Below are 14,425 nucleotides of genomic sequence, written 5' to 3' on the forward strand. Positions count from 1 at the left end.
CGGATGATATTAGCCTGGGACTACTCTTCCCTTCTCTACTTTACCATTCTCACACAATAACTCACGCCATGAACATTCATATTCCACACGATATCCAATGCCTCTTGCTCATCAGCCTACTCTTCTCGCATTACATGCACAGGCTTGAGCAGTGATGACGCTGTCCTAATAATACATCAGCTGCAGCAAATCAATATCATCCATGCATTCAGGGGATTGGCTGGTCAATGCTCCTCCTCTTGCTCCTCAACGCAGATTGCACTGAGACCAATGGCCGCGCAAATGTGGGCGTGCATCACTATCGTCATCGCCTGTTGTCCCTGGTATCCGGCCAAGCCTCAGCCTAGCCGACCACTGGATGCTCAGTATTTTTACAAAGATCTTAGTGGCTAAGTTATCTCCACTGCAGGAGCTTTTGGTGCAGCAACAACCACCATCATCATCCGCTTTATCGCCTGCATCCAATAGCTGTCAGGCACGCACTAGGAACATAACCTTTCCTGGACGAACGATGCACCAGCATCGATTAGGAGGGGAACAGCGGCTGGCACAACCCATTTTCTGGGTCTGTGGCATTCTCAACCCCCTTATTCGAAAGAATCTAGGGAGAAAGCCTCCGCGGAGGAAACCACTAACAACTCGGTACTCGGAGTGTCAGACTCTTTTTAGAAATAAGGCAAATCAGAAAAGTTCGGATCCGACTATTGAACCTTCTTGGTGCCGCGCGCCAGGTCGATCGTCATGTTTCCAATTCAACCTGGCAGCACTTCACACCCAGCCTTGCCCATTTTCAACAATACTCGTGCATTTTTCTTCTTGCCGGTTGTCAAAATCGCGCTCGAGCCACCATCATAACCTGTCATCGGCTATGGATGGTGACCTTTCCCCATGGACCCTCTCGTTCTCCCTCGAGATCGGCGATCTTCAATTAACTGTCTTGCTCTTTAGACAATTTTGACAGGAGCCACAAGGACTGGGGATCAAGGTCTTTCGACAGCACTCAAAGTAGGGCTGTTTAAATGATGCTTACTTTCCCTCCACTAACGAGGATACCATTCAGCAATGATTGCAACTGTCTTCGACTTGGCTCTACTCCGCTGATTTTAATCGATTTCTTTTGCTATCACCTGTCATTGGGAACTGCTGACAACCATTAGCGCTGCTAACCGCCCCCATGTTCTTCTACGTACAGCGTCATAATTCACTGACTCTCTCCAGCTCCCTTATTCGTTCGAGACGCCAGCCCAACCACTCTCGACGCTCTGTTGACATCACTGTGGCTTTCAGGGCTCCTTCATGTCAGCTACCCGTTGTGCTCTCATTCGTGGAAACAGTCCGTTTCATCGAATATGAGAATTGACTTTCTTTACCACAGGGAACGACCTAGGAATTTTCAAAAGTTTGAGAGCCACAACGAATTTGTGAGCCTCGTTTTCATCGGTATCTCATAAAGCAAAAATTGCAATCTGCATGGATCGATTTAGCCTCTCGATGCCCTTGGACCATACAGCTAAACAGCACGAGAGATCAGTGGGGAGTCTTCCCTGGGTCAGCCCTCAATTCCAAATTTCAATCTTTCCAGATTGGGACCAGCGCGCCGGCCTGCCACGCGGGCTTGTGGGTGTATGGAATGTAGCCGGGCAAGGAATACGACTATTGACGGCTTCCTGAACTGTATCATGCCAGGGGTCTTGATGGAACTGTCTGAGTACGGAATTATCATCCAACGCAATTGCAACAAATGAGAGGCTGTCTATCTCAGCTCAAGACGTCCTCATTGTGACTTGTTATATATAACAACAAGCTTATTATTGATTGACAACGAATCACGAGACAAAAGTCCCATTGCGAGATTCTGACTAGCTGTTGCAGCGGATTTCTTTCTCCTCCCGGGTATGCCTTTGTGCGGGCTCATCAGGGCTCTACAATACGGATAATGGGCTTGTAAGAGTGAGCTTGATGAAAGAGAGGACCATCGTTCCACGACAGGCTCAGCTGCTGCTGTGTCAGTTACACTTCGTCGTCAGGCCTACTGCCGTCCTCTGGTTTATTGGATTTCGATGTTTGTCTCAAAAATTTTATGCGTCCGTCCACCTGTGTCTGAAGCAGCGGCTAGTTTGAGACTGGAGGTGCTTCGCATGACGTCTGTGTGTTCAGGACTGAACGTGACGTCAAGAAAGACGCCACGAAAGATCCAACCAATCCCAAGCTGTGGGGGGTAACAATACCCTTGCCCATGTCTAGCGACAACGTGTCCAGCCCCCGAGGCACGGGATTGATAGAATGCGAGATCGCTTTGCCAAATCAACCATCACCTGCGGGAATATGAATATCTCGGCTTCCTCATCACACTGCAAGTCTCCACCGTTTGCGTACAGGGGTCGCTTCCTTTGGATTCGTTTTATTCTCCTGCAGGTATGAACATCTGTCTACTTTCTCCAGCATAAACATTACAGCCACAGCTCAGAGGGCAGGGCTCGCATTCGGCCACTTACACACTGATAGCAAGGCGGCTGAGATGTCAACTATGATTTCGGTTATACAACTACGTGCAAACGGCAGCCCCATGAACCTACGCCCATCTGCCATCAGTATTCCCGTGGCCATCTTGCATTTCTCCTTTGCAGTTCTTTATTGAACCACCTGGGATACAGCTTGCATTGATTTGGTGCCAAGGTCTAGCAAGGCAGCAAAATGTTGTTATAGTGGACCAGGAATCATGTGCTACCATGCAGTCTATACACCAGAATCTGGTTGGTCAGTGGTGTAGATGCCCAGAGGATCGATTTCGTTGGGCTTTGGAACGGTTTTACACTTCGATGATCAACCAAGCCATAACAACGATTGATAGAGTGATCTGCAAAAGAAAACAGGTCGAGTCAGTCAGTCGGTGAGTCAAATTGGCCAGCCGCAAGTTGACGAACGACACGGCTTTCCACTGTCTATCCCTATCTCCAAACACAGTTTCTCGGATCCAGCGGGGACTTGAGGAGTGTTAGGAGGTGCGGGACTTATCTTCATCAACGGCGGTTGACAAGGATATAGGGACTTCCGATCCCTTAACGATGACAACTGGCATCAAAGCTCAGCCTGAATCGGGGCTTCCAGAAGCCCAACATGTCCATCCTGATCTCTCCTGTCAATCCTGGATTTGTTTGCAGCTGTCAGCCGCGGGAACCGGACGCCATGACCGCGTTCCCGTCAGACGGGTCTCAGCACATGTGGGTTATCGAATGACTTTGTAAGTGACTGGTCTCAAACAAGAAAACCTTGCCAGCCAGATTTTGACAGGACCTGGTTACAAGCAAGTGCCATCGGATCTAAGCTTTCGCCTCGTTTTGCATCCTATTAAATCTTCTGGAAAACGCTTCTGAGTGTTTATCGTGTAGCCTTAAGGCGGATATTCCCTGAAGGATAGCTTGACAGCCAGGGACGTACATCCTTTCCTTCGATAAACCCTGCACCTCACGCTTCGACCCGTGGTGGATTCGGTTAATATACCACATATAGTGACTCAAGCGGTGACGTTGTCAGGGTAGTGTTGCAATAGATAAATGTTGGTGGGTGAAAATCACACCAAGGTAACTCACGCTTCTCCGCTGTCAAGCGTTACAACACGGTATAGATCAATGGAACCAAGAGACCCAGCTCTGCAATGGGCGTGCTGAAATCTTCAAGAGCACACGGCAAGATAGAACTGATAAAACACTTGAGTCTGCTTCCCATCAACAAACAGCTTCGGGAAGAAGACTGGGTCTACGCAAAACGGGCTCCTGGGCCAGTGCTACGGCCGAGATCTGCTTCCCAGATCCCATCCCTGACATTGAGGTATAAGCTCAACTCGGTACATGAAGAACAGCGAGTGCCGAGTTGGTGTTGTTTTATGGCTTATGATACCCATTTGCGAGGTATGCTTCTAGGACTAGGTGTTCCATAAGCAAGACATTGTCGAGGCATTGATACTGAAAACTTGGCTCCTACCTCTACGATAGCGGCGGTTCGTTTCATAGCTAGAGAAAGATCTTCCATGATGCTAAACGCAAAAGATTGCTATCATAAAAGCAGTATTCGACGGTGTCCAGCCATGGCATTGCGGTACATCAGATGTCCTGTTTTTCAGCATGGTATTTCAACAGACATGTGCAATTATCATGCCAGTAGAGTTTCGATCTGGTGTAGTGTTCAGGGCAAGAGAGCCGTACTCCAATCATACTGAATGGGAACTTGCTTAAGGATAACTCGACGCAAGAGTGAGCAAACAAAGGTTAAGGATATCACCATACAACTTCAACAACTGGTCAGGGTTGAATCTAAGAAGAAAATAACCATTCCATTCTGAATAAGGGATGCACTAAACAATGTCGCTCTCCTAAGTACTAAGTAATTATAATGCATGAGACGCGAACATGACCCAAAGGCCCTCAACACAATATTAAACAGAAAGTAAACAGACTCCAAGCACCATCTGCCAACGCCTTGTACGAACCCGTGATTCTCAGAGTATAGAGTTGATCCCACAAACTTGTCGTGATACCGGCGAGCTTCGCAAGTGTAATTGCAACACAAACCAGGAAGAATTAAGTTGAGCTTGGGCCTCGGAAGCCGAGCTTCTGCTTCTGAATTCGAGGAACAACGCCCACCAGCGTAACAATAGACAGCAACACAACAGCCCACAGCTTCAACTTCAGCACGTTCTTGTTGTAAGGAGTCTCAACAGCACTGGTAACAGTAGCCAGGAGGAGGACAAAGACAGTGTATCCGCTCCAGCGGTGGTACTTCCAGACAGCCTTGGCGTTGTCAACACCTCCGTACAGGCTAGGGGTAGCCCACATAGTGAAGCCAACACCATACTGGAGAAGAAGGACGATGGAAGTGATGACACCGAGGTAGCCGTGGACGGAGTGGAAGTGAGGACCGTTGCTTTTGATCTTGTTGTACTCGATGATAGTCACACCAGCTACAAGAATCAAGAAAGCCACGAGGTTGAGGATGGCGTGAACGCGCTGACCGACACGCTTCTGCTCGGCCGTATGGGTAGGCTGTAAGCTTAGAACAGACTGGGCCAAGGTGAGGACAGCAAGAGATTGAAGTAGCGGATGCGCTGAGAAGAGGATCAACGGCTTAGAGAGGACGCTTGCCCAGATCAGAATGGTGAGTAGTACAACACCCAGCTGGGCGACTATGCCAGTTCCTGATACACGACATGATTAGCGTTGACTACTTGATGTGAATGTAATTGTAGTGGCTTACCGAGAACGAGGTTCCTGATCATAGGAACGCCATCTTCTTGGGCAGCATCGCCAGGGCGACCAAGCAGAGGTTCAGTTTCTCTAGCACCTACATCCTCGATAGGAGGGAATCGCTCCGGGACACCCACAGCACTTGCCATTTTGTTTGTTGTTTCTGTGATGAGCCTGATTTCGATGAGTATCTCTTAAGCGTGATCACTCGAGATGAACAGAGGTCCAAATAAAAGGCAGCAGAGCTTCAGTGCAGGGACCAATAGACACTTTTTCGCGTCTTATTCTAGCGACAGTACACGAATTGAATGAGGCTTCACCGATGCAGATGCGAAATGCAAGCGAAATGAGATGCAGATGCAAGTGTACAGTAGCCTGTAGGTATGAGAGGGAGAAGGTTCACGATTACAAATTCGAGTTTCGCTTCTTCCTATTTGCGAACATTGTTGACGTCAATGAGAAGATAGAGAGCTCTGACCAATCATGAAGCTCCTTTTGCAAACGACGCGGGGTAAGTGGTATGTAACTCGGGGCAGGGCGGGCAAGAGACATCATTCCATCACGAGAGGTCAGGTAGAGATGGCGTCAGCATATAGGGTAGGTAGAGTGAATTGACTGTTGGAAAACAGTACCATATAAATGTAGTGGCTTGAAACTATGGTCAAGAATGACTCGATATAATCGAGCAACGGCTCGTCTCAAACTGTCAAACTACCGATAAGCTCTTCAACTAACAATGGCTTGACCCGCATGCAATTTATAAGTTTGTCACCTTATGTATTCTCTGGTTGGTCCCGTAAAGCCGCCGTCCGGCTAAGCGTTGTATTTCCTCCACTTCTCCGAAGCCGTTGACGGAACTAAACCCCGCCAAAGTTAACCAACAACCGAAACCCCAGACTTATCAGCAGCCTGTAAGTCAAATATTGGTGGGCGATGGTACGTAAAAGATGCCTCAGCTGTCAACTGCAGTACCGAAGCATCCAATGATAATAAGCAAGAGAAGAAACCGGTAGCCGTTGGCATGATCTTGATGCATATCAGTGGGCAGATCGAGTCTGGCCGAGATCCTCTTCTCCGACTAATGGGTCATGTCATGGCCTTAGCTAGAGGATATGTAAAGATAAGACCACTTTGAAAACTCCTATTTTTCGTCTTATATAGATGGTAAGAACAATCTCTCTTTTACTCTGTAAATTCGTCAACTCATTCACCATGACTTCTATTGCTGACGAGATCGAGTATAAACTCGACAATGTTGATGTCTCAACAGTTCGACCTGAAGACATTGATAAGACCTTCCGGTCAAAATGCATTGGTAAGTAATCTCCACAGACTCACCCGTACCACGTCGAAAGGAAGACATACTCAACCATTGTAGACCTCATCTCCAGCTCCTTGGGCGGCAAGGTCCTTGGCTGCTCAGACCAATGGTTCTGTGAGGCTTCTAACCTCCTGAACCCCAGAGCCCCAATTGCTCAGCCAGGCAAGATGGTCTTCACAGGTGCTTGGTACGACGGTTGGGAGACTCGACGACATAACCAAGAGCCATTTGACTACGCCATCATCAAGCTGGGTGTCGCATCTGGCACGATTGAAGGAATTGAGATTGACACTGCCTTCTTCAACGGAAACCATGCACCAGCCATATCAGTTGAGGGCGTCTTCAGCCAAGATGACGATAAAGTTGTTTCTTGGGGAGGAGGTCGAGGAGAGTGGGAGACCATTCTCGGCATCCAAGAATGCGGTCCTTCCCAACGATTTGCTTGGAAGCTCAAGACTCCTGGCCAGAAGCAATACACGCATGTGAGACTTAACATGTACCCCGATGGTGGTATTGCCCGTTTCCGTCTCTTTGGACACGCCGTCCCCGTCTTCCCCGAAGACAAAGACGCCATCTTTGATCTTGCTGCGGCGCAAAACGGCGGTATTGCTGTGTCATGCAGTGATCAACACTTTGGAACCAAAGACAACCTGATCATTCCCGGTCGGGGTAAGGATATGGGTGACGGTTGGGAGACGAAGCGATCACGAGGAAAGGATCACACTGATTTCGCCATCATCAAGCTCGGTGCACCTGGATACATCGAGAACTGGATTGTTGATACTGCTCACTTCAGAGGCAACTATCCCCAAAAAGTGTCAATTGAAGGTTGTGAGTGGACGGGCCATGGAGATCCTGTCGCTGACGCCACAGCTTGGAGAGTATTTGTTCCTCCTAGCAAGACTGGTCCTGATCAAGAGCATGAATTTGAGAGCGACGAGAAAGAAAAGAAGGGCCTGGTAACCCATGTCAAGCTTATCATGATTCCTGATGGAGGAGTGAAGCGACTGAGGGCTTTTGGCAGGCGAGCAGCCTAGGGTAAGTAAGTGATAGTCATTTTAAGCCTTGAAATGATGATTTGGGAACGAGATTAGCATTAGCATGGATGCAAGCAATAGCCTCAATAATGCGAGTGGATACTTGATAAACTTGTAACGATTCGCGTCTTACTTTGCCATGGCATAGCATCGCATTGACTCTTCAGACAGTGAGTGAATGGATGGACTTTTTAACACCGGATTGGGTAGAAAAAAAGGGTTCAGTAATGCTGTGGCTGTGACGAAGTGTGTCGTAAATACGGTTCGAATAGTCCCACTGTAGCTACCATCTTTTTAGCGGAGCTGCTCCAAAACATAAGCGGAATGACGGTTTCTCCAGCACTTCATCAGGGACAAAGTGGGTAGGAAGGTTGCCCTCCACGACACCTCAATCAGAGACGACATCAACACAGCCCAACCAATTTTTGGCCAACTATACTGACCCGATAATATCGATTTACCCTATTCAACACCACAAAAGAACACGCCAACATACTCCGCGACTGTCTTAATCACCTCATACGACCTTCCATGAACCACGCGCCGCAACTGTCTCGGTCTCGGTCTAGGTCTCTGTGTCTGCCCCTCCCTCCATCATGGATCTAGGGGACTCCTCCCTCGGCGGCTCAGGCTCAGACGTCCAGCCTGAGGAGAAGCCTCGACCTCTCCCTGCAGATCTTCCAACATCCCTCGACGACAGAAGACATGTCCCCAATGAGCATCTTATCACCGAGACGGAGATGTACGATGGCTGGCAAGGTCAGTCGCATACTTGCGCCGCTTGTATAACCAACACGAACACGTCACTGACGGCGCTGTAACAGGCCAGTCCCAGTTTCTCACCACGCCAGCTCTAGTGAAACCTCTCAACTTCGGAAACCTGTCGCTCAACGATCCCGACTACGAGGATGACATCACGAAAGGTCCCAAAGATAGCGACACGCGATTAATGGAAATGCTGGCCGCTCAGGCAGCGCACCAAGCAGCTCCTGCTTTCGAGAACGAAGATGAGGTTGTGAACAGCGAAACCCTGTCAGAGGCAGAAAAGAAGGAGAAGCTTCAGAAAGCCCTCAACATGGCTGCGAGTAACGGCGATGTCGACAGGATTCGAAAGCTACTTAATGGAAAAGCAAAGGAATACCTCGATTTAGATGCTGAAGACGAAGATGGAACACCACCACTTATATATGCCAGTTGCTTTGTGGGTGTTTTCCTAAGATTGCACATATGTTACTAACCTCTAAAAGGGTCACGAAGCTGTTGTCCAAGCATTGATTGATGCAGGCGCGGACGTTAACAAACAAGACCGTAACCAATGGACAGCTCTTATGTGGGCTATGACGAATAGGCATAAGGGTATCGCGAAACTACTGCTCGACAATAACGCTTCTTCCGATCAAAAAACCTCGTCAGGACGAACGGCGTTCGACTTCGTACCCCCAGACAGCGAGATGTCATTCTACCTTCACGATGCTGGCTATAATATCGGCAATGCAGGAACCGATGATTTCTATCGCCCTGGATTCTCTCAGGATCGATTCGAGGAAGAGATGGCAGAGAATGAGATGCGAAGACGATTGATGATGGAAAGCGCTCGCGATCTCGAGGTCGATCTCGGGAATGTTGGCATGGACGACCAACCAGAGGTATGACTTATCGCAGAAGTGAAAATGTTATGGGGCTAACTGATTTTACAGCCTGTGGACGAGTTCGAGGAAGAGCAACAGGAGTTTGACTGGAACCGTTGTCTGCATGATCAGATGTTCGTCTTCCAGGAGCATGAGCTGGAGCGCATATTGGATATCGTCATTACCAACATGACACCGCAAAGATCACCGTCGCAAAAACCTGTTCCAGCCAATATGATATTCCTCAGCGCGAGATATGCGCACTACCATTCAAGTCCGGAGCTTCTGGAGCGACTTTTGGTATCGGCTATGGACTACATCAACGACGTGGTTGAGAGGTGTCAATGGGATATGACTATCTTGGCCTTCTGGATCTCGAACGCCACTCTTCTCCTTCACTACCTCAAGAAAGATCCGGGACTTTTCACAGCGACTGCCGAGTTTCAAGCTCAACTTGCGGAATTGATAAATGAGATCTTCATACTTATCGTGCGAGATGCTGAGCGACGACTGGACAAGGTCTTGGACGTGGCCATGCTGGAGCACGAGACGATCCCCGGGTTTGAGGATATTACTTTCCAAAATGAATGGAAGCTGTTCAAGCGCAAGACTACAGTCAAGGAGGAGCCATTGGAGAAGCGCTTCCGACCACCGTCACCAAAACAACGAGCAAAGCCAGCGCCTCGAAATGTCACATCCCTCCTCTCATCTACCCTTTTTGTGCTCGACCTTTACGACATTCACTCAGTGATTACATCACAAATCATTTCTCAACTTATCTACTGGATTGGAGCAGAGCTCTTCAACCGAATCATGTCGAATCGCAAGTATCTCGCCAGAACAAAAGCTATGCAGATTCGCATGAACATATCGATATTGGAAGATTGGGCAAGGACGAATAACAGACAAGCAGAACACTTTGAAGGAGGTGAGGTGCGCCCTTCAGGCGAGACAACCCAAGACGCTGCTAGAAGGCATCTTGCACCCGTGATTCAGTTGCTGCAGTGGCTTCAATGTTTCTCGTCTCTCGACGGAGATGATATGGAAGCTCTCATCATCACACTTCAACAGCTTAAGAGGCTCAGCCCCCAGCAACTCATTCACTCAGCAAACCACTACAGGGCAGAAGTAGGCGAAAAGGGGTTGCCAAAGAGTTGCATGAAATATCTTATCAATTTACAAAAAGAAGCGGCTCTCAAGCGAGAAAGACGGCGGAGCGGTATACCTTCACCACAAAAGTCGGGTCAAGACAGCACGCCAGTGACACCGGTAAGGGGCCGGTCAAACGGGAACCACCTCGATACTCCGGGAAGCGTGGCAAGCCATGCCCAGGATGACATGTCTGACGACGACGATGAAATGCCCGAACATCTGTTGCTGGATCCCGCTTTGATGCTGCCCTTTGTCTTGCCTTCGGTCACCGACATGCTTGTGTCCTACGGCGCTGGAATTGGTGGAGTAAATCGTGAGCGAGAGCGCAAGTATATTCCCACGGTGCCACCGGAGTTTCTCGAGAAGCTAGAGGTGGCAGGCGGGACCAGAAAGGGACCCATGTTTGGAGAAGCGGACTGGGAGAATGAAGAGGTCTGAGCAAGTAACATTGTGGCTGTCACGGATGCATAACCGAGCCTGTGTAAGGCAAGACTCGACCCAATAAAGAGACAGGATTCATTCGGAAGCCTTCTTGCATAAGAAGCAATGATGCTGTAACGGCAAGAGGCATCCTGTGGCTGGTGATGGCCAGCGTAAGCTAGTTAATACTTGGAAAACTTCGCTACGATATGCAAGCTGCAAGGGGCAGATGCATCCAGCAGCAGATAAGCTCAGCAATTCGCGTGGCGGAAAGTGGTTGCGCACACACGGCCAATTGTCTCGACACGATGAAAACTATATCCCGGGGTGGAGATATTCAACAAACGGCCGAGCAAGACACATGTGGCAAGGAGCGGAAGCAACGGGATGGATGGTGTGTTAGTCAAGTCAAGTTGTACGTCTAAGTTAGCATGTTGTATACCTAGCTCGGCATATGGGCGTACGGAGTTGTGCAGGCGGAAATCTAAAAACCCTTGATCTTTTATCAATTCTTTTTCTCTTTCTACTTTTCTTTGTCTATGCACTAAACTTGGTGGATCAAGTGTCAGTCTCAGGTCTCAGTCTTCCCAGCCACCTCGATGACTGTGCTAAGGGCAGGGCTTTGTGGTTGCAAGTCGAGTCAAACTTGAAGCTTCGAAAAGCTTGGTGGGCCAAACGGTGTTGTAACCCAGTCTAGCAAGGATTATGCATCCACTTCAGAACAAGTCGGCGTTGTTCTTTTGCTGCATGCACTCAACAGTTGGCATCGAGGCGAGAACAACCGACAACCTACCCTTAGACTGACGTTAGTAGAGGAAACTTATTTTCTCATTGTGCGTTTTTACTAGTATGCCCTATTCAAAGATTCGATGTTATCGGCCTCTCCAGCCTGGTCTGTTCGTTCAATCGAGCCTGACCTACGGTTTGACCGAAAGATATGGCTAGGATGTTTCTTTTACCGCTACTTGATGATGATGCTTTTTTTCCCGCCTCTTCCTCTGAAATAAGAAAAGAAAAAGAACAAAAAGAAAAGACCCGCTCCCACGCGGTAAAGGGTTCAGCGTGGAGGGAAGTGTATGCAATAGCAAGGGGGTCGGGTTTGTCCGATGAGTTGGCAACGACAGACCAGGGCATGGGCGGTGACAGCAATACCAACAAGCTTGTGACAGTCTTAATGGCCCTTCTATGGAAAGAACGTGGTCAAGGCCGGATTACGGTACCGGGTAGCCGCTGTCCCGGGTGACATGGCATGACCCCGGCCGGGACGGGGAACGGGAGGATGCAGTGCTTCCGGTAACAACCAAGAGGCTCCATTCTCTGCGCTTTTTTATTCTGGATCTATCATGCAAGTATCCCAGAGGCTCTTCTCGTTTTCTCTAACCCTGCCCTACCCTACTCTACTAAAGGGCATTGATTATTACTGTAGGGCAATGGCCCAGATCCCTGTTCCCAGGGCGGATCCTCGGGTAGATCATCAAGGACCAGATAACGAACCCAAGATTCGCGATGTGTAGCCCTAGATATTGGTAGTAAGAGGGCTGAGACAAATCTTTCAGGTCCCAGCCTTCTTTTTTGACTTTTCTGTCAAATATTGGCTTGTGTGCGTGTCTGAAGGGAACCAGCGAGAAACAGAAAAAGCAAGGTTCGATCGTCTACGGGTAATGGTGGTTCTTTTTCATGTAAGGGAGAACTAAGGTTCATGATAGTGTAAAGAGCTCGCATACAAAAAGTCTGAGTTTAAGCGGAGATATGGATCTGTTGAGGTTGACCCATACAGTAAGTAGAACTACAGTACTGTATCTGAATAGCAGTAGGTTAGTAGAACACCATCTCGATAATAGTTTCTTTTTCAGTTATCAAGAACAAGGAAGAAAGAGGCAAACGACCGTTTCATGTCATAATAAAGCATAAAAAGCCCGTGCGAGTCTAAAACTCGACCGGCCTTTGTTGCGTACTTGGTTTAGTCGTAGCGCAAGGTGACGGACTGGTGATGATGATGATGATGATGACTTTACCAATTGCCAACTTCCACTTCAGTATGGAGTACGCTACAGCACAGTAAAGTAAAAGTAAAAGAAAGTTTCGGAACCGCATGGTTCTCGTGTAATTGAAATTGGTGGCGATGAACGTTTACTCTAAAAGCACCGAGAGGGTTGCAAAGAAAAAGTCTGCTCTGTTTGATAGGTATTAGTGGACTCTAAAAATGGTTGATTGATTGCGTGGTTTATGGAACTTGATCATGCCAGACCAGACCAGACCAGACTAGAATTGGTTTGTTTAGGTTGCGATTCTTGTCTCTCGATTTGTTTTTGTTTTTGTTTGTTGCGAGGCGGCTGGCTGAGTGAGTGAGTGAGGCACTATTGGAATAGTTCAGTAATGTTCCAGAATAATTGTCGTGTAAGTCAAGGGATCGGGTCAAGATGAGATGAATGAAGCTGGGGAAGGATGCTTGTGAGACCAGGTGGTCCAGCCTGTCTTGCGTTGTCCTCGGTCAAGACTCAAGTCACTTCAGGTAAGCCAACGCAATGTGATGTGATAATGGCTGTGTAGTGTTTAATCGCGGGTACCTTGCAGACCGTGTCTCGTTTGGGTGCTCTTTTGGCTGATCCTTGATGACTCGAGGGAAGAATACGGATATCGATTGGATCAGAATGATAGCTCACAGAGGCCCAACTCTAAACTACCAGCTGTAGCGTAGCCCTTGGTTACTTGGTAGGTGCCAGCTTTCATTCAGGTCAGGTCGCATCGCCGAATACAGTAGTCAAGCTGTCAATGATTTTAGTGGTTCGCTTCTCTTGGCTGGCCGCGGCTCAAAAAGAGGCCTGATCCACTTGATAAGTTGATACTGAGCTGAGCAAACGGGATCTTCTCCGATGTTTGTGGTGTTTTCTTTGTCTTTAGGCATGTCTCGTCTCGGTCATCCCTTGCGCCCGGAATGTAGACACAAATGCAAACGCTATGGCAAACTGATTCTTGCAGGGAATCGTGATGGAGATTCCGTAAGGGAACACGACGGGGAAGATCCTTGTAGAATGCGATCACCTACCAAAGTTTATAGGCAGTCTATTGGGTCTACCCTTGTCAATTGAGTAGATTATCGAGATCAAGGGCCTTGGAAGTTCAACCGTTGAATAGACTCAAAAGGCTGGCACCCTTTTGAGTCTGAATGCATCTGGCTCTGGTTAGGGAGGGATCTTCTGTTGGGTATTGATGCTGCATGCGAGTATGAATTGCCAACATTTCTTTGTTGCCCAAGTTGAGGGAGAAGGTGAGAGGGAGGGTTACATCCGATGCATGCAATGCAATTCGCCAATCAGTCGTATTCTTTGTCCTTGACCTCTACCTGATCTGTCTAATTCTACCTGAAGATGGGGAGAGTGATGTGTTGTATATCGGTCACGCACTCCATCATGCAAGTTGAAATTAAACAACCCGAGGTGCAGTAGACAGTTGCTCTCATAGTATTATCATGTGTGCATTGCAACTGGCTAGCGCTGTAAAAGAGTGACGGTGTGTAATCGGTATCGAGCCATAGAGTTTTTCACCGTCTCTCAGGCTAGAGCCCAACCCCTGCAACAGCCACTGTTAGTGAGGCATTTCGATCCACCTCCACCAAAAACTGAAGTA

General features: G+C 48.3%; 4 protein-coding genes across 4 annotated transcripts; 3 read left to right on the forward strand and 1 right to left on the reverse strand.

Annotated features, from left to right (window-relative positions):
• Positions 1–256: 256 nt before the first annotated feature.
• B0J16DRAFT_52755 (uncharacterized protein) lies at positions 257–1,214 on the forward strand. The gene has a single exon (XM_046134003.1). It carries the CDS (start codon positions 359–361, stop codon positions 956–958), a length of 600 nt encoding a protein of 199 aa, XP_045985936.1. The 5' UTR covers positions 257–358; the 3' UTR covers positions 959–1,214.
• Positions 1,215–4,577: 3,363 nt separating this feature from the next.
• B0J16DRAFT_379921 (eukaryotic cytochrome b561-domain-containing protein) lies at positions 4,578–5,389 on the reverse strand (the record flags this gene model as incomplete). The annotated part of the gene is made up of 2 exons (XM_046131032.1): positions 4,578–5,191; positions 5,251–5,389. The coding sequence occupies 2 exons, from the start codon at positions 5,387–5,389 to the stop codon at positions 4,578–4,580; spliced, it is 753 nt and encodes a 250-aa protein (XP_045985937.1).
• Positions 5,390–6,452: 1,063 nt separating this feature from the next.
• B0J16DRAFT_379922 (galactose-binding domain-like protein) lies at positions 6,453–7,598 on the forward strand (the record flags this gene model as incomplete). The annotated part of the gene is made up of 2 exons (XM_046131033.1): positions 6,453–6,555; positions 6,619–7,598. 2 exons carry the CDS (start codon positions 6,453–6,455, stop codon positions 7,596–7,598), a joined length of 1,083 nt encoding a protein of 360 aa, XP_045985938.1.
• A 201-nt stretch (positions 7,599–7,799) lies between these two features.
• B0J16DRAFT_299293 (uncharacterized protein) lies at positions 7,800–11,293 on the forward strand. The gene is made up of 4 exons (XM_046124530.1): positions 7,800–8,357; positions 8,423–8,799; positions 8,846–9,244; positions 9,296–11,293. Exons 1-4 carry the CDS (start codon positions 8,195–8,197, stop codon positions 10,814–10,816), a joined length of 2,460 nt encoding a protein of 819 aa, XP_045985939.1. The 5' UTR covers positions 7,800–8,194; the 3' UTR covers positions 10,817–11,293.
• The last annotated feature ends 3,132 nt before the right edge of the window (positions 11,294–14,425 follow it).

Source organism: Fusarium flagelliforme (assembly GCF_020744385.1).
Source record: "Fusarium flagelliforme strain FIESC 12 MPI-CAGE-AA-0113 chromosome Unknown B0J16scaffold_2, whole genome shotgun sequence".
In the NCBI taxonomy this organism is placed as follows: domain Eukaryota; kingdom Fungi; phylum Ascomycota; class Sordariomycetes; order Hypocreales; family Nectriaceae; genus Fusarium; species Fusarium flagelliforme.

Bases quoted from the DNA above. Each gene is read 5' to 3' on its own strand.
- B0J16DRAFT_52755 (XM_046134003.1), top strand. From the start codon at position 359: ATGCTCAGTATTTTTACAAAGATCTTAGTGGCTAAGTTATCTCCACTG.
- B0J16DRAFT_299293 (XM_046124530.1), top strand. From the start codon at position 8,195: ATGGATCTAGGGGACTCCTCCCTCGGCGGCTCAGGCTCAGACGTCCAG. The intron at 8,358-8,422 runs GTCAGTCGCATA...GCGCTGTAACAG, and splicing joins GATGTACGATGGCTGGCAAG to GCCAGTCCCAGTTTCTCACC. The intron at 8,800-8,845 runs GTGGGTGTTTTC...AACCTCTAAAAG, and splicing joins TTATATATGCCAGTTGCTTT to GGTCACGAAGCTGTTGTCCA.